Raw genomic sequence first — 26,085 nt, forward strand, 5'->3', positions numbered from 1 at the left:
GTAGAAAGTAAATAATGGTGTGAGACAGAATTCTAAAAGACAAAACAAAACTAAAAGTCCTTGCCAACATCTTGAGCACGGAAGGGGGAACACGTAGAAAGGAGCACGTAGAAGAAGCTCTATTTTGGTTATGCTTAATCTTGATTTATGTCTGGAACCCTGAGTGGGGTGATGTAATGCACCTGCCAAGTTCTTTGATCTGTTTTGTACAAAAACTGAAGCTTTGCAGAAGTAAAGTTGCAGCAGATTTTCACTACACAGTGTGTCTGTCTGTCATTTCCCTTGCATCGTATCCTGACTATCCTATCCTTCACCCTGGTCTCCCGTGGGTGGTGGTCTCCGAGAGGGACGGTCCGCGGCAGGGTCCTTTCATTTTGAGTATATACCAGCAATTACCTAACCCTAATATTTCTTACTGTCTTGTTTATGTTAGTTGGCCCTTTGGATATATGAGTTTATGACCTGGATGTAAATCACTTTTCTTTCACCCACTGCACTGAAGGCTTCTAGCTTAGAACTTAAGTGTTAGAGATGATAATCCTTAGCGGAGGAAAAGCAACGTTAAGAGTCATTGCTTATGAGTTAGGGGATGGGACAGAATAGAAAGGGCTCTAACAACAGGAAAATACAGAAAAAAATCCACCACATACCAAAGTGAAAAATTATTTTAAACAAAACCAAATCAAGCTGGCCATTATATGCTCTGGGTAGTGTCACTAGGTCACTGGGTATTACATCATCACTTGTAAAATGCACAGTACTAGTTCCTAAAAACTGTTACCGTCCAAACTCCAAATCTGTCAACAGGGTATTTGGCAGTAAGCGACTTTATGGTATGAAGGTCTTACCAAAGGAGTCACCTAGGTAGCCCCAAGAGGTAGTGCCAATCAATACAACCGCAACAATCCTCAGGAGTGAAAACGCCTGAAGGGCAGGATTTCTGCCGAGGACCATAAGTCAGTAAATGACAACAGCCCCTGCTATTTTGGAAAGGGAAAAAAAAATCTTGATTCCTTATGGGTGCTTAAAAACAGCTGCTGACACTTTGGCTTTTATCTAGTTGGGATCATTTTGTACTTTGGATTTTCAAATTAGTAAGCGAATAGATTTAGTTGAGATTTGGTGCATGTTGCAGTAGTAGCAATAGGTACCAATGTGCTGTTCACAGAGTCAGAAGGTTTGAGAGCTGACATTATCTGCAGGAGTTCTGCCTGTATCAGCAAGAGAATAAGAAATAAAATAAAAATTCCAGTTAGCAATAAAATGGCTAACATGGGCAGATTTAAAATTGGATGTAAAACTTACAGCATATATTTAAACGACATATGAGATGTACAGTTTGTTAAAGCATGAAAGTACTTCTGTAATTATGTGATGTGGGATTTCCCTCTGTATGCTGTGATTACCACTGATAAAAAAAGGAACTGCTTTGGGCCTACAGCAGAGCTGTAGGGAAGGTGGAGAAAACTAAGCTGAACGCTGGGAGAGAGTCGGGAGAAGCCATGGAGCCACTGCAGGAGACAGATGTGCTGAAACTTTGCTGGTAGGCCACGACCTCATGGTGATGCATAGATTAATGGAGGTGGATTAAATTAATATGTAAAAATTAGCCAATAAGAAGCTAGAGCTAATGGGCCAAGCAGTGATTTAAATAATAGTTTCTGTGTGATTATTTCGGGCCTAAGCTAGCTGGGTGGTTGGGAACCAACAAGTGACCTCCATATTACAATCATGAAATGCATTACACCTAAGAAAACAAAATTCCAACCAATAAAGCAGAAAGCACACATATGCACTTTCTAGGATGTATTTTCAAGTACAAGAAAAGTTATTTAAAGCTTCAACATGACTCCAGAGTCATCTCTGAAGGGTATGGCGTCATGGGGTCCTGTCAGATACACCCCCAAAAGCTGATAGTGTTTCTAATTCAAAGATTCAACTAGCATTTTTTTCAGCTCTTGCCAAACTGGAAAGCAGAATATGAGGTACTGTTGCTATGGGAAGGATATACATATGCATATATAACGATAAAGACTACTACAGAGGCCATGCTAGAAAAGTGAGAGGATCAGTAAGTCAATCAAAGGATTGCTAGAAAGCGATTCCTAAAATGAAGGAGAAGTTTGGTTCCTAGCATCCCTCCAACAGCAATCACAAAACTGATTCTAAAAGTTCTAGAAGTAGGAGTAGATGAATTGGTTAAAGTCTGGTCTTTTTCCCTTCCTAGGCAAAGGCCGGAAATTTCTAGAGTAAAAATACAGGGTCTCCTATACAGGCTACACAGTCACGAGAGAAGGGTCATATTGTAAACGAGGGTTAAATCAGTTTGCTGACATTTAGTCAGAGGCCCTCCAGCTCTCTTCTCAAATGGGGCAGACAGTTCATTAAAATTTTATGCCACTGGAAACAGAGGATTCTAAAGGCTTGGAAAAATAATACAGGTTTTATACCAGTAATCAAAAAATTTTTTTTCATCAATAGTACGATTTAAAATAAACACTCCACAAAACACAGAGAGGAGCAGTGCTTCAAATTTCTATGAGAAAAGGATTTCCAAAGTAAAGATTTTCATTCAGAAACACACATTCCTTACATAGAAAAGCAGAATAGGAAAGTTTTAAAGTCACTAAAAGTTTCAGGATGTTTCTCACTTTCAGCCAGCTGGGACAACACTAACTAAATAGTGCGTACTAATAAACAATGGAGAGGGGAATTGGAGCACAGAACCGGGCTGTGGCCATCATATATCTAAGAGAACAATTCAAGGGCAGAAGGATTCATTTCAGCTCATGGTTTCAGAGGTTCAATGAACGGACACCAGGATAACGGCTCTGGTCCTGTGGATGAGAGAACAGGATGGCAGAGAAGCCTGAGGGAAGTAAGCTGCTAAGCTGAAGGCAGGAAAGACCAGATGAGACAAGGATGGAGCCAGGGCAAGTCAAAGCCTTCCAATGCACGGAGACCCACATCCTCTGTCAGACTCCACCCACCAACTTTTCCTACTTCTCAAGAGACACTCAATTACAAACAGATTGCTTGTACTATAGAAGTCATGATCCAATTACTCCCGAAAAGCTGCTCCTCTGAATACTACACAAGTATTCGTCACATGGGGTTGTGGGACACTTCACATCATTTCCTAAACAGTATAGAGCAGTAACAAAGGAAATATGCAGAATGACAACCATAGTATGTTAGAAGGTTTCTGAGTGATGATCCCAAGAAGATATACTACCCAGTGCACTTAAACAGTGCAGTGAAGAACTATTGTGTTACTAAATTGACACACACACACACACGTGTGCACATGTACACGCATGCACATACCTGTAAATCAAAAAGCAATTCCGGTATCTATTATAATGTAGATTTTTAAAGATATATAAAGTTGGAAACGTTTCTCATTATAAAGCCTTGGGTCCTAGCTCTGCTAAGACCAATTTACTTGTGATGAAATATATTCTTAGATTAAAGGTTTTAATAACACAAACATATTAATAGGCGATAATGTGGCATGTTGAAAATTGACATGCTAGTTTCAAAATTATAACAGGCTATCTGTACAAATATGCAATACAAAATATTAAGCTAACTAATTTATCTATGAGTTATAACACCATGAGAGTTGCTAGTTTTGAGTTTAACTTACTAGCTTTATGAAAGTTAGTGAAGTTGTCATGCAATACATGGCACTGTGATTAACAAAATACAAGCTGAATAGTACTTTTGGGATTAAAACTGCCTAGTGAGATTTATAGTTCGTGTTAGTATGCCCCAGAATGATCACACAATGATACTGGTTTAATGACACACATTTATGAATACATTCCCATCATTTAATGACATATAATTAGACTGCTAATGTTTGGTTTAAATTAAGCATCTCATTTAAGTACTTGTTAAAGTTGAATACATTCAAATTATAAATGCAGTTTTGAATTAAAACTAATCACGGTTTTTCTTTTTATGGGTGCTTTTTATTAATTTTGTAGTCTTCCAAAATCATGTACACAACATTACTCTGACCTCCACTCTCTCTCCCTTCTTCCTGCTTCCTCCCCACAAAGCCATTTCCCACATTCATGTCTTCATCTTTTAAAGGAGAGCAAACATTTGTTCAGGCAAAGTGTGAAGGAATGACTAAGAACAGGGAAGGCTCCCAGGAAGACTATCCCTAACTTTTAAATGTTGCTAATTAGAGTTCAGTGTTTTTGAGCTGTCATTTTCAAATGACCTTTCATCATAAAGTAAGATTATTAGGTTCTAGAGATTAAAGAATAAAGAGTATAAAGTGTTAGTTTAATAAAGCTGGATAGATTCATGGCATCTATAGTTAGGCATGATTTTAAAATTATGGTCCTTTTGAGTTACAGAAGTTCCATTTATTATTATAATGTTTAGTTCCATTTTAATCATCAAAACTCTAAATTTGATTAACTTTGAGAACTGTTCTCCCCCCAGGCTTAGGCTCACTGCAAATGGGATGTGATCTCACTCCTTCAGGTAGATATGGTACTTCACAGCCTTCTCTCTCTCTCTCTCTCTCTCTCTCTCTCTCTCTCTCTCTCTCTCATACACACACACACACACACACACACACACACACACTTTGCCATCAATAATTTTAAGGCTGAATAAAGAGACAAGGAGAACAAAAGGCTGCTTACTTGACTACTATGTTCAGATTCAGAGTCTTATGGGTGTTTGAGGGTTCTCTGAAGACCAAAACCCCATATAAGGGCAGGGAATGTAGTTCAGTAGTCGAGTGCTTTGTTATCATATACTATGTTTTGTTTGTGTGCATGCATGCGTGCGTGTGTGTTAAACAATCTCACCACGTCACCCAGTCTATTTAACTCAGGACCCTTCTGCTTCAGTTTCCTGTTTGGGATTACGGTTATGTGCCATTATGTCTATCTTTGCTGCTACTTAAAAAAAAAAAAAAAAGTCAGCAGTAAAGTGAGATCCAGAATAGATGCAGGGGTTAGGATACAAGCTTTAAAGACTTCCCAAAGTGAGGTAACATCAAGAGGAGAATTGGTCCTAGTAAGGGTCCCGAGTGCAGTCACGGCTTTGTTCAAGGCTTCCTGCAGGACAGAGCTGATGAAAAGGAGCTTACATAGGACTCCACACTAGACAAGACCCATGGGGGTATTAGCATATATACACATGCATGCAGCAGAAGCAAATGGAATGCCCAACTTGTTTGCTGACAAAAAAGAGATATCAGCATATATACACATAGAATCCAATGCAGCTACGTTATAGATATAAGTTCAATTCCTTCAACTAAATCATATTAAGTTCTTCCTGGGGTAATAATCTAATGATATACTTGGGGGAAAATACAGCTATAGGACAAAGCTAATTCCTTCCCAGTTCTGTTTCTTGGGAAACCAACAACATCATCCAGACTTTTTCTATAGTCCTCGATTTATTACCACCCTGAAGTCTACAGAACTTCCATATGTAAAGTCTGTCTTCACACTGAACCATACCTATCCTTCTAGCTGCCTTATGCCAAAGAGAGACAAGTGTCTGCTTGTTATACACGCATTCCTTTACCTGAACACAGAGTTCCTCCTGGAAGAAAAAAAAAATCTTGAAAAACACCTTTACCATAATAGGGATTTGTTAATAAATTTCTCACGGTCATGCACTGTTTTAGAAACTAGAGCGGTAGGTGAACAACAGACGGGTAACGAACTGAAGTCCACTGGGACAGAACACAGAGGTAACAATTACAGAAAGCAAGGCTTTCTCACAGACTGACTTTGGTTAGATAAAACTGGTCATACAAGCCCAGGTTAGACAGAACACAGGTCCAGGCATGCACGCCTGCGACAAGGCCATTTACAAAACTCTCGCATAAAATTCATTCTCAGAAAAAAAAAAACTGAGAAACACAGAAATTCTGATGAAAAACTATCTTAGCCCTTTAAAAATTATACATCAAGCTGCAGGATCGGAACTTCAGTTAAATGTCCTGACTCACAGAAGACCTGGCTCACGAAATCATGTTTTCTGCTCTTGTTTCTTGTACTCTTAGGTCAAGTATTGCTCAAAATACTGTTAGGACTAATTAGACAACGGAATTTAAGAAAGCTTACACTTCAGTGACGATTGTCACTGAGATCTACAACCTTAGCTTCGTCAGTTATTAGTTAACTACTTCTTCCGAAGAGAATAAAATTTATGGAGACTGTCTGCCCTTGAAGCTATTACAAATATAAACTAGAAAAAGAGAAATGGGGTAGAAAGACCAATACAAGCAACACAGAATTAGTAATGGAGTAACAGAAAATAAAGTATGTAATAAAAATCAAGAGAAAAATATCAAGGTTTTGTGATTAAAAACAAATTCTTAATATATTACACCAGTGAAATTGTGATCAATAAATACTGTTTTCTTCTTCTTTTTGTTTTGTTTTTTTGAGACAGGGCTTCTCAGTAGTTTTTGGAGCATGTCCTGGAACTCGCTCTGTAGACCAGGCTGGCTTCGAACTCACAGAGACCCTCCCGTCTCTGCCTCCAAAGTGCTGAGCCACCACTGCCCAGCATGAATACTGTTTTCATTCTCAGTAGTTTTGACAAAATGAACATGAAAAATAATTCATATTCTTGAGTAAACAAAGCTATAAAATGCAACTACTTCACCAATACTAGTTTCTAGAATGCCTTAGTGATGTGACCAAAGCATGGATGAGAAAACTGTGTTTAACGTCGCCAAGTGGCAACTTCTTAGATGTAGGCACGTGTTTTGCTGTACAAGAATAATACAGAAATTGAACAGTATTCGGAAAAAAAACAAACATGGTAATCAGCCCTACAAATCTGATGAATTTCTTTAATATTTGTTTCAAATACCATTTTCTTCTAAGCTATTTCTTGTTTTTCTCAACCAAACGGTTTGTACAGAAATTTTTCAAAAGTAAATTTTATCTTTTACAGATTTTTCTCTTAATCTCTCTCTATCTCTGTCTCTCCTGTGTGTGTGTGTGTGTGTGTGTGTGTGCGCGCGCGCGCATGTGTAAATGAAACACACTGTTTCAAATAGAAGCCTACAGCTTCCTAAGTTACCTGCTGGTGCACAGTAACTATGGAATGGGCAAAAGTTGCCCAAGGGAGGCGGCAAACACCCGAGAAGGCGCTTTCACCTAAGAGCCCCCCTCCTTGGTACCCGGCAAATGACAGCAGAATGCCTGAACTTGGCGTGGCCCCCCTGTCTCCCTCTTATAGGGCTCCCTTTCTCCGGCCTTCGCAACTTAATAAGCACTACAGTCCTCAAGCGGCTGCAGGGGGCGGGCGAGCCGAGAGCCAGCCCGCTCTGGATGCTCCGCTCACCCCAGACCGTGAACTCGGGGGGCCCCAGCTCCACTTCTCCAAAGCATACGGTAGATCCCAGGCGAGCAGAAACTTTTCTATTCCCACTTCCCTCTCACTGAAGCCACTAACCGGGAGCCCCCAGCACACACCTGAGCAGCGGGAGGAGTCCTCGCCACCTCGGCCAGACCCCGCCGGCCCAGCAGCCCCAAGCTGGAGCGTCCCCAAAGCTCCAGGGCTCCCTGGATCTCTTCCCGGCCGCTGACCCCGACCTCACCTGAGGGTGGGTCCGCGGGGGGCGGGGGGGGATGGTTCACGGAAGCCTCCGGGAGAGCGAACCGGAGAGGGACTCGGCGGAAAGCACTGTCATAGTCCGCCACGCCCGCGATCTCGGGGTAGCCGCACCTCAGCCGCCGCCGCCGCGCCTCCCGCCTCCCGCTCCTCCCTCAGCCTCTCCGCGGCGGCCGCAAGCTGCCCGCTTTGCACGCCGGGAACTGGCTCCTCGCTCTCCGGGACTTCTAGTCCCAGAGTGAACGGCGGCAATACCGAACTGCACTCTGGGACGTGGAGTTCTCTTCTCCTGACTTTCCATTCATCTAGAATAAAGGCCTCGGCGGGGAAGTATAACCGTAAAGCTTTTCCCACCGTCGTGAAATGTAGGCGCCCCCCCCGTCCGCCCCCGTATCCGGGGCCTAGTTCCGGTCTTTGGCTGGGCGGGGAGTGGTGTCGCCTAGCAGCGACCGCCGCTTGGGCTCGCTCAGGAGGAAGAGTTTGGCGGGAGCGGGAGTGCGCGAGGACACCTCTTGGAAGAGACGCCCGGGCGGCGGCCGAACCCGCGGTGGCGGTCTTTGTAGATGAGCGACTGCCGCAGGTTGCAAGGCTGGGTTTGGGTGGGTGGATTCCCCATGAGCCCGGAGAGCGGCTTAGTGTCTTTCACTGGTTCCTAATCCCGAGGGACAGTGTGCAGTCTACCGACCCCGTCCTTCTGCCCTCCCCTCCGCAGTGCCTCGGCCTTCTTGATTCAACTTGGTTCCTCACACACACCTTCCAGTTCGGTCTTTTCTTTGTACCCTTAACCAAAAATCCTCTCGTCCCTTCTCAGAATCGGGGGACGTTTTCAAAATTCAAACATGCTGGGAGTTAGTATCGTCTTTGCTGGTAGGGGACTGGGAAGGGAGGATTTAGGGGTTAGGGCTTCGCTTTTAGCAAGGAAGCTAATAATTTTAGCGTGTACATGATCGGATAGGCTGTGCCAGGTGGACTCATTCTCATCGTGGCTGCTTGCCCGTGCTTCTGCTCTCTGTGGTCCAGGAGCCATAGCTCTTTGTCAACACCCAGAGGTAGAATGAGAACGTAAGCGCCGCTGCAGTGCCATTTTCCTTGAAGATGCTAAAATCCACCCGTCTTCTTGTAGGAGCTGAAAGGCGGCGAAAGAATTCAAGATGCCACCCAACATAAACTGGAAAGAGTTAATCAAGGTTGACCCAGATGACCTACCACGCCAAGAAGAGCTGGCAGATAATTTATTGATTTCCTTATCCAAGGTGTTTAACACATAGTTTGTACATAGACAAAACGTGATTAATTGAAATTGCTCTTTGGAATAACTGAACGCCACAATGGGAAGAGTGCTTGTATTTTTGGGCAGGGTATGAAATAGTCCATCTTTTTGTTTGTTTGTTTGTGTCCGTAGGTGGAAGTAAACGAATTAAAAGATGAAGAACAAGAAAATGTGATACATCTATTCAGAATTACTCAGTCTCTAATGAAGGTTGGTATGGAGGAGATATTTGACTAACTGTAGAGGAAATGTGGGAATCTATTCCTATGTAAACTCATTTTTATGGAAATATTTGGAATGCCTATGTCATCCCTCAAAAATAAGTTCTTCAAGTGTATATTTAAAGACTGGGTTGTACTATGTATAGCAAATCTAGTTCCTATTCTAAAAACATTTAAAGAGTGTGTAGGGGAAAAAGTACTTTTTAAAAATACATAAATATAGCCAAAGGTTCAAGCAAAAATGCAAAATGTCTCTTCTAGAAGCTAATGGTGAAATGGTAAGAGGATTCTAGATTTTCATAAATGAATACTGAGAAAGAATATGTACTTACTCTTTAAGTTAGGGTAAATGCATGTAGCAAGCTGTAGACAAACAGCTATTGGGTTGGTAGTTTGGATTTCTTATCCCGGGGTTTGAGGCTGTATTTTCCATTATTAGAAGGTTAGGATTGAATAAAAGTTTTTGAGCCATAATTGACAAATACAGAAATTTACTTAAGAAAGCAAAATTAGATGTGTTTTATAGTACAGATTGAAGGGGATTGTAGCTGAGAAGCTCCAGTTGTAATGCAGAATTAATAAATAAAATTATATACAGTTGGAATGGGAAAAAGATAACAAAAACATTTAAAATAGTGGTTATAAAATTTAATAGAAAATTCAGAGATGACTCACAATCCTGCCATTCTAGAATTTACAGGTTAAGTATCCAACAAATATGTACTAATGGTCTTTGTGTGCTAGCTGTTGTACACACTAATGACCAAACTAGCAAATGAAACAATATTTGCATTTTCCCTGTTTATATTACAGTGTAAACAATACAGATTTTTCTCTTTCAATTTTATATTTAGATGAAAGCTCAGGAAGTTGAGCTAGCCTTGGAAGAAGTCGAAAAGGCTGGAGAAGAACAAGCAAAATTTGGTAAATGTCTGGGGGAAAAAAAAACTGTTGTGTCTCCATTAGTTGTCAGTACAAAATTTATCATATTCTACAAAATGCGTTTTCCGCTTGTATTGAAAGATGCTGCATCCTTGCACCGTTTCAGGGACTGACCTGACTGATGTGGCAAAGGATGAAGAAAAGATACCATAAAGACACACAGAAAAGTTGGCTTCGGGTGAACTAGGCTCTCTCATGGAGTCTGCAGCACCCCAGAAGCTCAGTGTCTTTATTGTATACACTTAAAGAGAAGCGGGGTTCTTGTGTGTAGCTGAACATGAAGTCGGGTGATTAAAATGGGAGTCAGGGTTTCTGGTATACAATTGAACTAGGAGGCAGATTGAGCTAATCTTGGTAGGAGTAGTTGTAGCACGATTAATAAAAACCCAGAGACAGAAATTGGGGTTCAACCTGAAGATCAAAAAAGCAAAACAGCCAGCCACTGGCTCTTACCTCTACCTTAGTTCTAAATGATAATCCTGCCTCCAGGAATCTCAGGATAAGACTGTCTGAGAGCTGTCTCTTCCTATCTTATATTCCTCTCTAGTGCTGTGGTTAAAGGTGTGCACCACTATTGCCCAGTTTCTATGGAAAACTAGTGTGGCTACTGGGATTAAAGGTGTGTGTGGTCACCACTGCCTGGTCTGTAAGGCTGATCAGTACAGCTGTTTTACTCTCTGAACTTCAGGCAAACTTTATTTATTAAAATATAAATGAAATATCATTACCAGTATTCTCTGTAGGGAAACCATAAACATGATGGGGAAGAAAGCTGTGGTGGACATTTTCTACACACATTCCCAATATTCACATTCAGATGGAGGGAAGGTTCTCCCATCTGCCATGGTTCTCAGGCTTGGGAGTTCCTGACATAGCTTTGCCCATTGACGTGAGATTTCACTTAACTCAGGTCAAGACAGTTCTAGAATGCCTGTTCCATGGATTTGGTAATTGTATTATTTTATAAACATTCACTTAAAATCTGATTGCAGAAAATTTAACCAATTAAAACATTTGTATTTTTCTTTTAATAGAAAATCAATTAAAGACAAAAGTAATGAAACTGGAAAATGAACTGGAGGTACGGCCTTTTGTATTGAGTGTAATTGTTATTAATTGCATCATCTTACGTTATTTCCAGATGTTTCTATTAGTGGGTTGAAAAATACAATGAAAATTTTGTTGTCGAGAGTTGTTCATTGTACAGCGTATGTTTTTGTGACTTGATTTTAAAGAAATAAGCATTGAATAAAGCAAAAACAGTTGCCATCTGAGCTTTCAGTCCCGAAAAGTATATAGAAGGCTTGGTAGTAATTGAGATGGAGGGGTGTGGGAACTCCATACACTGAGATTCTGAAAAGGTCAGAAGGAATGTGGTACAAAAGGATCAGGGAGCAGATGTGTAGGGAACTTTTATTGCCTGTGATCTTAGTGCTTAGAAGTTGAGAGACTGGAAAGGGGGTTATCTGTGAGGTGAAGCATGGAGGATGGAGGACGTTATGCTCAGAGATTAGGAATGTCAGGTAGCCTTTGTAATGCGGTGGAGCAAGGACCAAAGACTAAGGGATCTGCAGTCATACTGTAGTTCTAGTCCTCGATCTTTTGACTCAGCTCTGTACTTGAATTTCATATTTCCTGCTGTATTTGTAAGTTCCTGGAAAAATGTCAAGCATTCCAAGCACTCTCAGTAAATATTTCTATAATAAGTGATTTATGAAGTTGAGTTGGCTCTGTATAGTTTTTTACCCAGACAGCAGATAAGGAATAGAAGAATGTGGCAACTGAGGAGCTCGGTCGCGAAGTGGTTGAAGTTTTGATAATGAAATCTTAGCTAAATAGGTAGGATGTCAGAATTGGATTTGGGGTAGGGGAAGGTTGGAGACAGGAAAAGACCTTTGGGGTCCCATTTGTTAACGGGAAAGTAAGAGAATCACTGAGCAAAATGTCCTTTTCCAAGGATATGTTATGGGCATTTGACTGGCAAAATGTAGTAAATCAAGAAACACGTTATATTTAACTAGTTATTTAAAGTTATTAAATAACTCGTGTGAAAGTATGGGATTGTGGGAATGGCTCAGGTTGACTACTTTCCTTTCTTTCTTTGTTTCTTTTTTCTTTGTTTCTAATACACTCTCAGTTGATTCCTGATGGAAGACTGAGCTACCATAGGCTAGCTCCTGAAACTTTAAGCATGAGTAGGAGATTGGTGACTTGCTTGTATCATGAGTGTATCAGAGTGGGATAACGAGCCATCTTGTAAAATCAAATCAAGTGAAGATACAAGTGGCAGAAGAATGACATGATGGGTAGCTTGGAGGTGGCAGGATGGAGGAAACCTAGAATAGGGACCTTGTCTTGGGCCTGCAAGAGTGAACAACTCCCTGTTGAGGAAGTTCCAAGGGAAACAGTATCCTAAAAGAACAAAATTCCAGCTTTGTAAGAAAATAAAGAAGGATTTAGTTAGAAACAAAAGCTCAGGATACAATGTGTATTTTGGAAGATGCTTTTAGAGAACACAGTGCAAAGCTTCCTGGAGTAGAGAGGACTGAGAAACATTTGATAAGAGGGACCTAGCAGCGATGTGTGGGCAGTGTTGAGTGTGAGGCAGTTCAGGTGACGAATGTTTCAGGCCACAGTGTGGCTGACAAGAACAGGAAGTAAGATGCATCTAAAAAGTCAGGAAGCTTTAAAGTGATGCTGTCTTGGCCTTCTTATAGAGTGGTACTAACCAGTCATGGCGCTTTACGTTTATATTTGTTAAACCTGAAAATCTAAATCTTTGCACTTGCCACAAGCCAACTGTACACATGGCTTCTGAACTAGACAAAGATGGGCACCAGAGAGATTTCTGCTATGCTACAAAGTACTGTCTGTTCTAAGTAGTTCTTGGTGTCCGAGAAAGGGCAGCTCAAGGGCACCAAGGTGGTTTCTAAGACTCAGTAGCAGTCTTCATAGTTCCCAGCCCTTAATCTCTAAGTCTTTGCAATTTAGTCTGAACCTGTGACTTCGTGACTGTAACAGACAGAGCCTGCAGCCAGTTTTACATGGTTCTTTTGGTGGTTCGGGAAAGTGCATGGATTTTTGACTTATAATTTAAAGCCGAAATAACTTCAGATTTGTTTGTTTTTTATTATATAAAACTATTTTAAATTTGAATATATTTTGATCATATTCCTCTCCCGCAAGGCCTTCCAGATCATTTCCACCTCTCTACCCACCCAACTTTAAGTTCTTTTTAAATGGTGTGTACATGTCTGTGATTTTACATATCTGATGTTGAAGCATGATGAAAATCTAAAGTTGAGTTTTTATTGTCGACTCAAACCTTCAAGTAAAAAGGAATTGCTTATATTTTGAAGAATTAATCCTTGGTTTATGCCTTTCAGATGGCTCAGCATTCTGCAGGTGGACGTGATACTCGGTTTTTACGTGATGAGATTCGTCAACTTGAAAAGCAATTAGAACAGAAAGATAGAGAATTAGAGGATATGGAAAAAGAGCTGGATAAAGAGAAGAAAGTTAATGAACAGGTAAGACACCTTTATCTCAGTGAATCTTAATTGCTAAGATAATCCTATATGGCCAATCGTGTTTTTTTCCTTTGATATCAATTCTTGATTTTATGTAACAATTGAGGAATAATGTGCACGTAGCTAATTTTTGTAGCAGTATTCATTGTGTCATCTCATTTTTAAAATATAACGGAGTTACCTATTCTAATGATAAAACTTGGAAAGTAATCCTTCAATTTTGTGACATGTTTTTCTGAGGACATTACAATAACATAAAATTAACTTTGGTCTTGGACGTGAGTATGAAGGAATGTATTTCATGTTCATAAATAAGCAAGTGATTTTTCTTACTGTCAGTTTATTTTGGTGAGTTTTATATGAATTAATGAATTTTGATGAGGTGAAATTGGAAACCATGAGTGCATAGTCCCCATCCTTTCTTAGTTGCTAAGGTATAAATTCCTTTCACCTTTTAACCTATGATTATTTCAGCATAATCAAAACTTTGCTGCATAGTACAAAGTTTCTAGTTCTAACAGATACTCACAATTTATATTAAGAATAGCATAAGATAATTTGATATTTTATGGGTGCATCAGGATATAAGACTGTTGAGATACGCTTTGGAGGGCTATTTAAACCAGTTTGGGTGTTCAGCATATAATGGATAAACTGAGTCTGGAAATAGAGGCGAGTGTAGCCACAGAAACTGAAATGTATGTAATGTCAAAGAGCACACTCTGGATAGAGGGTCCATCATTTCCTAAGATGAGAAATAAGAAATTGTCAAGAACTACCTCTGTTTATTTGACTGTAATGTAGATAAGATGGGGTCTCTGTCATCTGTCAGGTACTTTGTATGCATTGACTTGTCATCTATCTGCTGCACCCTAGTGTCTAAAGAACAATCTTATGCTTCCTTAGAGAACCTTCCAAGTGTGTTGCATGCTATTATGATTGGATTTTTTTTGCTTGAGTAAGGCAGAAAACAGAAAAATAAAAGGCCATCAAATGGGTGTTTTATGGAGACTAGTTAATAAAAAGCCATCTTATTGGTTTTATTTTTTTCTTTGTCCAGAAAAAAAAAAGACACTGACACAAATACACTGTTTTAGATAAAGAAAAGAATATTTGACATTTTCTGCTGTTCTGTTCATTGAGTATCATGTTAAGGACTATATACATCATATTTCTCATGTCCACAAAGGAGATAAAATGAATTTAAGAGATAGTAAATGACTTTTTCATACTTAAGTAGGAATTGATAGTCCAAGGATATAACCCCAGGCCAACATGATTTCAGATTGCTTCAATTAACTTTTCTTCTGTACTTCCATTTTCTAGATATTTCAGAATTTATAAAGATAAACGCTTAAAAGATTGGGCAGTATAACCTTTAGATGTTTGTAATTTTTAACCTTTAGTTTGCTTTTGGTGTATACAGTTTTTACTTTATTATTATTATTATTAATCTTTAAAATTGAACTGTTTTTTGTGCTTTTTAAAAATTTTTGGTTTAAAACTTCTATCTTATTTGTTTCCTAACTATGAAGTCTTTAGTAGTTAAATGTTCTCTGCTCTATTGTAAAGGATTTAGAATTGAAATCAACAAGTTAATATGGGAATAAGCTATTAATTTTGAGTTTTATCTTATTTTTGTTTTATTATTTTAGCTGGCTCTTCGAAACGAGGAAGCAGAAAATGAAAACAGCAAATTAAGAAGAGAGGTTAGTAGAAAATTTCAATATATCTGTTGGTTCAACAAAGAATTATCTGTTTAAAATCTTCACTTAAGTTTGTATTTTTAACTGGAATGTCCTCTGTGTAACCAATGATAATCGTACTAGCTGATTTTCTGATGACTTTGTCTCAGGGAATTACAAAGTCAACCAAAGCATGAGACCGTTAGGTAGTTTATTCCTTTCTGTGTTTGTGTGGGTCCACCTTGTTTTCTGTTACATTGCCACACTTCCTAATCAGCTAACTCGGCATTTGAGTAGATTTCTTTCTTTCCGACTCTTTGTCTAGCACTCTGAGAATTTTATTTCTCATGAAATCTTATGAGTTGTATTATTTTTTTTAATTTATTTTATTTTTTTGGTTTTTCGAGACAGGATGACAGGATTTCTTTGTATAGCTTTGGTGCCTGTCATGGAAATAGCTCTTTATAACCAGGCTGGCCTCGAACTCACAGAGGTCCGCCTGCCTCTGCCTCTCAAGTACTGGAATTAAAGGCGTGTGCCACCACTGCCTGGCTATAAGTTTTATTATTTTTTGTGTATGTGCTAAATAATAATTTTCTGGCTTGAAACCAAAAAATACTTTAAGTATGATCACGTCATTTTCCCATCCCTCTTCCTCCTCCAACCCCCATCTGCCATGTTCTCTACTTTTAATTTTAAATTTAAAATTTCATTTTAGCGTAGTCCAAATGTTCTTTCTTTTGGTTCATACTTAGTATTTTCATTTCTTTGGCTATTTTAAATAGATATATTCAGTTTTCCTAAAAAGTTCTTTATTCCTGTTTCCTTTAAAACATAAATATTAGTTTTAATTATGTGTTGCCTTTCTCATTTCTGACTATCCTGTCCTTTACTGAAGAACAAACGTCTAAAGAAGAAGGTAGGCTGTAAGGGTAGTGGAACCTTGGGGACTTAGAGATGTGTTCTGGGAGCATTAGTTTAAAGATAGATTTTTGTCAGTGTTTACTGTCCTGTTGTTTTCTTTTGACACTGGCTAGTATTTTTAATGGGCAACTACTGTATTTGCTCTAACCTCAGAATGAACAGCTTCGTCAGGACATTATTGACTACCAGAAACAAATAGACTCACAAAAAGAGTCACTTCTATCAAGGAGAGGAGAAGACAGCGACTACCGATCACAGCTGTCTAAAAAGAACTATGAACTTGTTCAATATTTGGATGAAATTCAGGTAAAATGGCTAAGTCAGTTCAGAGCAACGGTTTTATAAACTTGAATATCAGGGTGGTTTGAATCTAACATCTCTCGCTCTTGGTAAGTTTCGATGATGTGTCTACCACTGTATTTTGAGTGTTTGGTTTGTGTGTGTGCAGGGCTGTCGGTACATTTGTGTGTGTGAGCGAGTGCCTGCCTGTGTGTGGAGCTCAGAGCAGAACCTCTGCTCTTTGCTGTCAGCTTCTGCCCTGTTTGAGGTAGGATCCTTTGTTCACTTCTCTGTATTCCAGGCATCTAGCTCAGCAAATCATGGAATCAGCTGTTTTCTCTCTCCATCTCACAGCAGGAGCACTGGGAGTTAATAGTATTGTATCGGCTTTATGTGCAGTCCAGTGACTCAAGCTGAGTTCCACATGCTTAGACTGTAGTGCTTTACCCGCTGACACATCTCTGGCTACACTGTGTACTTTTAAAGCACAAAGTAAATTGTATCTCCGAATTTTTAAATATTTATTTTCTCCTTATATTTGTCTATCTTGGGCTCCAAGAATAATTGAGATCCTATATACAGTTTTCTTGACATTTAATTTGACTTAATGGGCCAATGCCACATTAATCCTAATGGTCTGTGAAGAATCACTTTTTCTTTGGAGGGTCCTGTGGCTCTATTTAATTTTAACCTAATATGAGTTTCAGTTTCTTGTAAAACTATTTTAAAGTAATAGCTTATTTAACATTTTTAGACCTTAACGGAAGCTAATGAGAAAATTGAAGTTCAGAACCAAGAGATGAGAAAAAATCTAGAAGAGTCTGTCCAGGAAATGGAGAAGATGACTGATGAGTATAACAGGATGAAGGCTCTTGTGCACCAGACAGACACTGCTATGGACCAGATAAAGAAAGAGAATGAGCACTATCGACTTCAAGTAAGAGTCCTGCCGAAGCCAAGACCTTCTCCCATAGCTCCATGCGAAGTCACGGCTGATGCTTAGACACTAGAAGTACTTTGGTCTTCTAACACGCGGGTTTTGTTGCTTTTCTTAATACCGTCCCGGTAATACTTGTCCACAAGGGTTCTCTTGACATTTAAGGAATGTACATGGTGCCCGAGTGAGTGTAGACAGCAGTGCTGTAAATAAGTGTGGGGATATGAAGATTTTCTGTTAAAAACGTAACCTCCAGTGGCAATGACATTTAATTTTATGTCTTAAAAACAGTGAAAATATATTAAATATCAATATATTGTTTATTATTTATATAGGATAAACTTATTTAAAATTTAAATAATGTTTACAGATACGATTCTCTACTAGTAAGTACACAGCAATTGGTTGAGTGTAGCTTATCTGAAATACTTGGGATCAGAAGGTTTCCTGATGGTGAAGTTCATATGTCCCTGAATTCATGTTCTTTAATACAGTGCTCATACACTTTTAGTTTTTTGACTAAAACAGAGCACATGAAATATGATGTGTAGTTTTCTACTTGTGGTACCATAAAGAGTATCCAGTTTGGGAGCATTTCAGATTTTACAGTTTCATTTAGTATTGTACAGCCTTTAAGTAGCACCTTTAACTAGAGGACTATGCCAGTAATGAACAGCATATGAAATATAAGGCATCTGCAAGCATGTATTTGTACATTAATAAATATGCATATATAATAATATATTAAATGCACTGATTTGCACCATTTCATGAACCGATTGCCACTCTTAGGTGCGAGAGCTCACAGATCTTCTAAAAGCAAAAGATGAAGAGGATGATCCAGTCATGATGGCTGTCAATGCAAAAGTGGAAGAATGGAAGGTGCTTTCTCAGTTGATCTGACTTTTTCTTGTTTTCTATTTTGATTTACCTTCAGTTTTGATTTTTAAGGACTTAAACCAGCTATAACATTTATGTTGTTTTGAAGAAGTTTATTATGTGTTCTGACTAGAAAAGCTCTAAACTTGTATATGTAGTCCTTCGATTCATTTATTTATTAGACAAGTGTTAAAGGCAGGATTAATCAGGGATGGATTAGGAAAAGATTTGTCAAAATCATTTGGAAAGCCTTGGCAGAGTGCTCCTTGTGTACCTAATTCCTACTTTCCAGTCAGACCTGTTCCAGAGCTGTACCCCATCAAGAAGCTGGGATAGTGATGGCTGCTATTTGCGAATGATCGGAGATGACTGAATTTGTCATTTTTATTGTAAAAGCTGTCACACTTCTGTTGTCTCTGTTTCTGGCCATGCACACATAAACCGTATGGGTGATTAGGAATTGTGTATTATCTGGGAAGCTCAGATAATCTATATCTTAAGCAAATGTAGTTGCAGTAGGGATAAAGCTGAGTGAATCACGTAAGGCTTAGTTAATCTGTGAAACACTAGAACATAAACGCCTGAGCTATCCAGGTCTGTTGTAACCACTCAGCTGCCGCTTCGGCGTGGAAACAGCAGTGTTCGTGACCTGACAATCCATGAATGAATGAGCATGGCCTCTCCAGGTCCTTACAGGAACAAGTGGCAGCCAGAGTTTTTCAGCTGTAGAATATGATTTCCACTTTGGAAAGAAACAGATGTTTGAATCACATTTAATCATTTAATTTTTGTACATATAGTGAATTACTTCCCTAATGTGATATTTAGGAGGTTTACAGTTTTTCTTTTGAAAGCAATGTTTTAATGAGAAGTTAGTTATTTATGCATATATACATATATATATTTATATTTCTTTGTAAAATCAATTGCTGTAAGTGTGATTGTAATTTAAATTATAACTGTATCTATCTTTGATTTTTATAATTTTTGTGTGAAGTGCTTTTTTCTATGGAATAATGAAATTTATTATATTTTAATTCTTTTTGATTTTTCATTATACTTAGATATTACTAATATTGCTGGGCTAGAGGGCATATTTGCCTAATCCTATTACTTAGAAGGCTGAGGGTCTTGAATTGAAGACCAGCCTGGACTTTTGAGTAGTGAGACATTATCTTCAGATAATTAGATAAATGATTTATTATTTATATAATATATATATTTTTTCTCATCTTATTCCTAGTTTCTTCTATTATCTGGTTTTATATTTTATTTAAATCTTTGAAACAGGTATATTTATTTTTTTAAAAGTGTAATGGTTGTAGCTGAATGAATTTTATTCAAATAATATTTCTTGAATGTTTTATCTTTCTCACTATTTTTATTATATAAAGACTTGTTCAGGATTTGAGTACTTTTTTTTTCTCCCTTTTATTCATTTGATTGAGCTGTTTTCTAGTTACATTCATTTTTTTCTACATACACTTTAAATTGTTGCATGTCTAAATATCTAAAAACCTGTTCTCATTTTGGTTTTGACTTTTTGACAATTTTTATGATTTTTATTACCATCCTTATGACTTTTTGCTCCTTGTAGCTAAGAATATAACATGCTCTTCCATTCATTAAAGATACATTGTACTTTTCTCTGAAATTTTAATGTTTACTTAATAGACATATTATATAAAATATTTTGTAGTTGTATAACTTTGAGAATCGAGGTGAGAGTTTTCTTTAAGGGCTGAATTGTAAATTTCAAACTGTATTATAGTATTTGTAGTTACTGACATTCTTTTATTAAATTAATTTTACTTCCTGGGTTGGGGAGATGATACAGTAGTTGCTGTGGCATCATGAGGCCCAAAGTGTGGATCCCTGGTACCTTTGTGAGCATACTGGGGAGGCAGAGACAGGCAGATTCCTTTGCCAGTCAGTCTATATAACCTGTAAGATCTAAGCTCAGTGAAAGACCTGAGCTGAAGAGAATGATACCCCTGTCAACCCCTGATCACACACATATAGACAAACACATTGTATACCGCACACTAAAAAACAATTTAAAAGCATTTTATTTTTTGTATTGCTTTAAATGTACTAAAGGTATTTATTATTTTCTATAAATGAAAAGTGGTTTGTTAATTTTCTTTTTTTAAATAACGTATCTTGTTTTGTTTATAGTTAATTTTGTCTTCCAAAGATGATGAAATCATTGAATATCAGCAAATGTTACATAATCTGAGAGAGAAACTTAAAAATGCCCAACTTGATGCTGATAAAAGTAACATCATGGCTCTGAAACAGGTAAAACCTCAAAATTTGCATATCAGCATATTATGTTAATGTCTGAGCTGGCCTGTCTGTGTTTCACGGTGCCTAATTGGTGGCTCCCATTACTGAGTGTGTAGCAAACTGTGAAGTTTCTCATACATTCCCAAATGGAGGGAGACAAGACCAGAATTAAGTTTAGAGTGAGAGTTATATTCAGATTAGAATTATTTTGCTTGTTTATATTACTATGTATTGTCACTCAGAAATTCTAAGAATCTATTAAAAACCTATAGATTTTAAAATCTTACTACCTTTTAACGTTTGTTATCATGTATCTTATGCCTATGCTAAATAAAGCAAACTAAGTGTGGTTATATTGTTAATGTGTTTCCTAAAGGTTGTGTTTTCAGGAAAACAAACTCATTCAGAAAAAAACAAAAAATAAATAAAAGCCCTTCCCTTCCCTTATGTGTGTTTTTTCCAGTTAAAGTACTAAAGACAGAATAGAATTTGAGATGTATTTGATGAATGAGAACAACGAGGATGTTGTTTCTACATAAAGTGCGAAAGTCACAGAGAAAACAAACATTACAGTGGTAAAGATAAGATTCAATGGATGATGAGGAAAAATTTGTGAGAAGTCACAAATATTAGGGAGTTCTGGAATACATTTTCCATCTTTATATATTAGAATGATAACAGTAAACTACATGTTTGCAGTACAGTTGGAGGAATACTTAAGAAACATAGTTTGCTGGGTCTGGCGCCACCTGCCGATGTGGCACAGTGGGTAAAGACACTTGGTGTGTTATTCCTGAAACCCGGTTTAGTCTCTGGAACCGATGTCATGAAAAAAGAGAACTGACCCTTACAAGTTGTCACCTGACCTCCACACTCCTGCCTACAAGCACACACACACAAAATAAATTAACTAATATAATAAAAATGTTCAAAAGAAGCATAGTTTGGCCACAAAAATATATTCTCTTATTAGTTGAAAAAAACTATGTTCATAACAAGAAAGTTTATTTGATACTTCAAAATATTTTATAGGGAATCCAGGAACGAGACAGTCAAATTAAGATGCTTACTGAACAGGTAGAACAGTATACAAAAGAAATGGAAAAAAATACTTTTATTATTGAAGATTTGAAAAATGAGATCAAGAAAGACAAAGGTAATTTAATATTTTATAAGTATATGACTTTCACATATCATTGTGTTCCAAAAGACTTTATCAAAATAAAATTGATATGCTACTAAACTATTTTTAAATTATAAATATTTTAATTTGTAAAATATTAATTATATCAGATTCCAAGTGTTTAAACTTGTGAGTAATGCATGCTTTTCTGTCATCTTTCTAATGCTGAAAATTACTTAGACATTAGTATTAGATAGATTGTAGAGAAAGTTAAAATGGTGATATATGTACATGTAGTCAGTTATTTTCAGAAGTTATTTTGTGTGTTGGCATTTGAAATAATTCTACAAAAATCTCTCATTCTATTCTTTGACTGTTGTACTATGTTGTCTATCACATCAAATCCTCTGAATTGAAGCCCTTGAGAGAAATACTATAAAAGTACATGTTGTACTATACTGAGGTATAGCAGTTCAAATGGGCATACTTGTAATTGCTGAAGATAAGAAAGTAGGTGTGAAATACGGGTTGTATTGTACAGTGAAGTGGGAGTCTCACTGGACAGGCAGGGTGTATTGTTGAACCAGTGGGAGTGTGTTCAAAACCACTACCTGTTTAGGAGTCAGCAGGTAACGGCTGGTAGCTGGACAACGCTGAACAATGAAAAGTAGCCGAAAAAAGATCAAAGAGGATGCTAAAGGCCTGCTATTAAAAGTCTTTAGTTTATAGTGAAGACTTTGATTTTTATTTTTGGTAAAAGAGATGGGAATGATTTTGTCTCACCTAGACTGTGTCTGCTGTAGACAGTAGCGGTTAAAGGTAGGAAGCAGGGAAAACTGTTTCCACACTATGGGAATGACCTCATAGACTGGGCGTTATGCTAACAGAGGTATTAACAAAGTCAGTTTTAGCTGTGTTTTGAAGGTGATAGAAGTTGGGTTAGTTAGGTGGAGGATTTGAGGGATACTTATTAGGACTTTTGATCTGTATCTTGGAAAGGATGGTGAGAAGGGCAGGTTTAGAGATGATGAGGTAGTGTTTTGAACATGTTCAATTTGAGATGTTTATTAGGCTCCAGCTAAAGATGCTAAGCAGATACTTGTATATGGCTTCTCTTCTAAAGTTCTTATGCACAGTGTAGGCTAAACACTAAAGTTTGGCATACTTTATGGAATCTCCATAATTTTTGAAGTTAGGAGACTTGTCTAGGTCATCAGGCGAGGCCTTATAGCTTATATAAAAATCTCAAAAGGAATCTCTGGGAATACTTCCAACCTGGAGTCTGATGAGGTGAAATAGACTAAGAAGTAATGTGCAGAGAGATGGGGCACCGTAAGATGCTGAGTTCTGGCAGCCACATAAAATGTCACCTAGGAAAAACAAACTGTTCATTTCTGTGGTAGCTCAAGATAAACACTGAGATGATCATCAAGCTTAGTAATGCCCATGCTTGAATACAAAGCAAACAGAAAAAGAGAAAAAATGGAGGAAATCTTTTTAGTTGTTGTTGTTTGTTTGTTTTGGGCGGGGGATAAAAGGTAAAAAAAAGAAAGAAAAGGAAGTAGTAGGCTGAGGAGGAGAAAGGAAACTTAGAAAAGTTTTTAAGTTTTGTAGACCAGTGGAAAGATTCCATTGGTGAAGTGGAGGAGAAAGAAGAGTTCTGGACCTTGAGGTTGGCCATTTGTCCAGCTAAAAATCTATTCTGTCAATGGTGGTCAAAAAATGTAAATTATTATGACCAATAAACATCCTATGTCTTAGTATTATGTCTCTTACACTCATTTTTATAATCCACATCCTTCTAGTTAGAGTAATTGTACTCACTTCTACTCTTTAGTTGGTTTTATTAATGAAATAAAGCAGTACTTGGTCCTTGGTTTCACAAATATAAATTCCAACACCTAAGAATTTTTGTGCCTTACGTCTTCTGCCCCTGTTTGGGAACGACTGACTAATAGGAAGGAATATTAATTCCTCAACTCAGTTCACTCGTGATTCTGTCTTCACGTGGTTAGGTACTTCAAGCTTCCATCAACAGACTCATTATATGAAGATTCACTCAAAAGTACAAAGTCTAGAAGAGAAAGCCAAAGAGGCTGAGCGAATAGCCGACCTGGCTGAGGCTGATGCCAGGGAGAAGGATAAAGACTTGGCTGAGGCTTTGAAGAGATTAAAAGATTATGAATCTGTAAGTATTTTCACCCTGTCCGCCAAAAAGCTTCAGATCACCCTGACATGGGCTCTGCCATGTGGCTGGTATCGTGTTTCATACAGAAAGCATTCTATAGCTCTGTTGCTTTTAAACTATTCAAACTCTTGGGCATTTGTTTTATAGCATGGGGGTTGTTTCCAAACCTGTTTTTGTCTTTTGTAAAAAGTTTATTTTTATTATTTTTTTCCTTTTATGTTTGATATTCTTATTATAGTAGTTCTCCATCCTCTCTCCTCTCTTCAACCCCCCACATGCCCCTTCTTATTCTCACTGCTTCCTTTTTCATTAATTGTTATTACATGTATATATGTATATCTTCCTAAATATAATTTTATCAGCATGTATTACTGTTATGTGTTTCTTTGGTTTTGGATAACCAGTTGTGCTTTTTACTGGAGAAGACTATTTTTCCTACTCAGCGTTCTTTGTGTAGGGTTGAGGACTCATGGGTTTTCTTCATCTACCTGGGCATATCTCTGGTCTTCTGTAGGCAGGCGTGTTGATGAGACTTTATGGCATAGCTTCTGACATTTCCTAGGACCTACAATCTCCTGATTATCTCACTCTTAAGTTGTGCCCCCTCTTTTGCAGTGGCCCCCCAGCCTGACTGCCCTCTACAATTATGCATTTTGATTGGCTGTGGTTTTCAGTAATGGTCTCCTTCTTCTGCATAGATACAGAGGATTGCACTTATTATAGGTATAGAACAGATGTTTCGATTGTTGTCTAGTAAAGTGGTGCTGTGACTTCTCCTGCAGTAACCCTGGCTTCACTCGCCCCGAGCAGCTCCCTTCAGGGCTACTGTGCCATGCTGGTGCTGCTGGTTTATAAGCCGCAGGAGCGCAGGTCTGCTAGTTGCTCCCAGCATTGCAAGCTTGCATGGTGCCTGGCACCACGAAGCCAGTCCTTAGGGAAGGGGCTTCAGAATCTGCTCCAGCCAGGGGTCTCTGGTACTGTTTCTGAAATGCATGGTGTCTGGGACTGTCCTTCTACCTCTGGGGGACAGTCAAGGGCAACAGCAACAGGCTGTACGCTTTGAGAGTCTCTTAGAAACCTTGACCAGCAGCTCAAAAGATACTGGGGTTTCTGTCAGGTGGTCTTTGGCTTTTGGAGGGAGCATTGTCAGCACATTTGAACCATATATGTATGTTTATTTACTCTGATCGGTATGCCTCATTTTATCTTTATGTTTTTATGTCTGTACCTTTATATGTATGTCTGTGTGCTCAGTGTTTCGTATGTAATATTTTGAGTCACATTGCTGAAGTGTCTGATGTTCTTATTCTACCCTCTTTACTAGATTTGGTTTATTGATGCTTGGTAAAATACTCTATTAATATATTTTATAACTGATACATAAATATTGTTTATAAATCATTTTTATGTATCAGTTATAAAATATCTGCCATATAAAATACAGGTGTGGGTAGGTTTACCCTACAACTTCATATAAAAGTAAATTCATACATTTATTTGTTCAAATAAATTATGTTATATTTAAGTTAGATGGGGTATTTTTCAGGGTGTATATGGCTTAGAAGATGCTGTTATTGAAATAAAGAATTGTAAAGCCCAAATTAAAATAAGAGATGGAGAGATTGAAGTATTGACCAAGGAAATCAATAAACTTGAGATGAAGATCAATGATGTTCTTGATGAAAACGAAGCCCTTAGAGAACAGGCCGGTAAGCTCATTTCTGAGACATTTCTTTTTCCTATACCCTGCTTTTCAAGTCTTCTTTGTTACTTTTGGTCTGTTTATACTTTTGTAGTGGCCCTATTCCCCAATCAGAATCCTCTCATTCCACACACATTGTTCCTTCTTCCCCTGTGCGTTGCCTTTGGCATTAGAATAGGTTTGTTTATTTACTTCTCAGTAGTTAAAGGGACTTTTCCCCAAATAAATATTTCTGTAGAAACACTTAAAAGTGGAGCCACGCTGAGTGAAGTGGGTGAAGGACCTCACTGTGTTGGGATGGTTGGTAAGGAACATGGCTTTCATTGGCCTGGTATGTCTTCAGTAATAACTGCTTATTGTAAGGTGAAAGTGCATTTTATATGCTAAATATGAGAAGTCAACTGTATTTCTACAAATAGGAAACATCTGTATGAATTCTTAGTTTACAAACTGATTTTGTTTCAGGTGAGGCCATTTAAAAGTAATTTGCAAACCTTCTAAG

At 38.0% G+C, this 26,085-nt stretch overlaps 2 protein-coding genes across 6 annotated transcripts in view; one reads left to right on the forward strand and one right to left on the reverse strand.

Moving 5' to 3' along the window:
• The window catches only part of Tmtc3 (transmembrane O-mannosyltransferase targeting cadherins 3), a 46,377-nt gene extending 38,625 nt beyond the window's left edge, over positions 1 to 7,752 (reverse strand). Inside the window, exon 1 of one of the 2 annotated variants that reach the window (XM_050135471.1) lies at positions 7,476 to 7,752. The gene's annotated coding sequence lies outside the window, so the exon portion shown is untranslated. The remainder of the gene's footprint in view (positions 1 to 7,475) is intronic. The other variant, XM_050135472.1, reaches the window with a different exon arrangement.
• A 294-nt stretch (positions 7,753 to 8,046) lies between these two features.
• Cep290 (centrosomal protein 290) overlaps positions 8,047 to 26,085 on the forward strand; it is a 77,671-nt gene continuing 59,632 nt past the window's right edge. For 2 of the 4 annotated variants that reach the window (XM_050135469.1, XM_050135470.1), the window contains exons 1-14: positions 8,047 to 8,194; positions 8,738 to 8,867; positions 9,017 to 9,094; positions 9,960 to 10,029; positions 11,082 to 11,128; positions 13,434 to 13,577; positions 15,233 to 15,286; positions 16,340 to 16,492; positions 17,220 to 17,402; positions 18,195 to 18,284; positions 20,460 to 20,582; positions 21,603 to 21,726; positions 23,709 to 23,881; positions 25,428 to 25,590. In XM_050135469.1, the coding sequence (XP_049991426.1) occupies positions 8,766 to 8,867; positions 9,017 to 9,094; positions 9,960 to 10,029; positions 11,082 to 11,128; positions 13,434 to 13,577; positions 15,233 to 15,286; positions 16,340 to 16,492; positions 17,220 to 17,402; positions 18,195 to 18,284; positions 20,460 to 20,582; positions 21,603 to 21,726; positions 23,709 to 23,881; positions 25,428 to 25,590 (1,504 nt within the window). In that variant the 5' untranslated portion in view covers positions 8,047 to 8,194; positions 8,738 to 8,765. The remainder of the gene's footprint in view (positions 8,195 to 8,737; positions 8,868 to 9,016; positions 9,095 to 9,959; positions 10,030 to 11,081; positions 11,129 to 13,433; positions 13,578 to 15,232; positions 15,287 to 16,339; positions 16,493 to 17,219; positions 17,403 to 18,194; positions 18,285 to 20,459; positions 20,583 to 21,602; positions 21,727 to 23,708; positions 23,882 to 25,427; positions 25,591 to 26,085) is intronic. The other 2 variants (XM_050135467.1, XM_050135468.1) reach the window with 1 other exon arrangement.

Source organism: Alexandromys fortis, unplaced genomic scaffold, assembly GCF_014885135.2.
Source record: "Alexandromys fortis isolate MF-2015 unplaced genomic scaffold, M_Fortis_MF-2015_v1.1 scaffold_24, whole genome shotgun sequence".
NCBI lineage: Eukaryota > Metazoa > Chordata > Mammalia > Rodentia > Cricetidae > Alexandromys > Alexandromys fortis.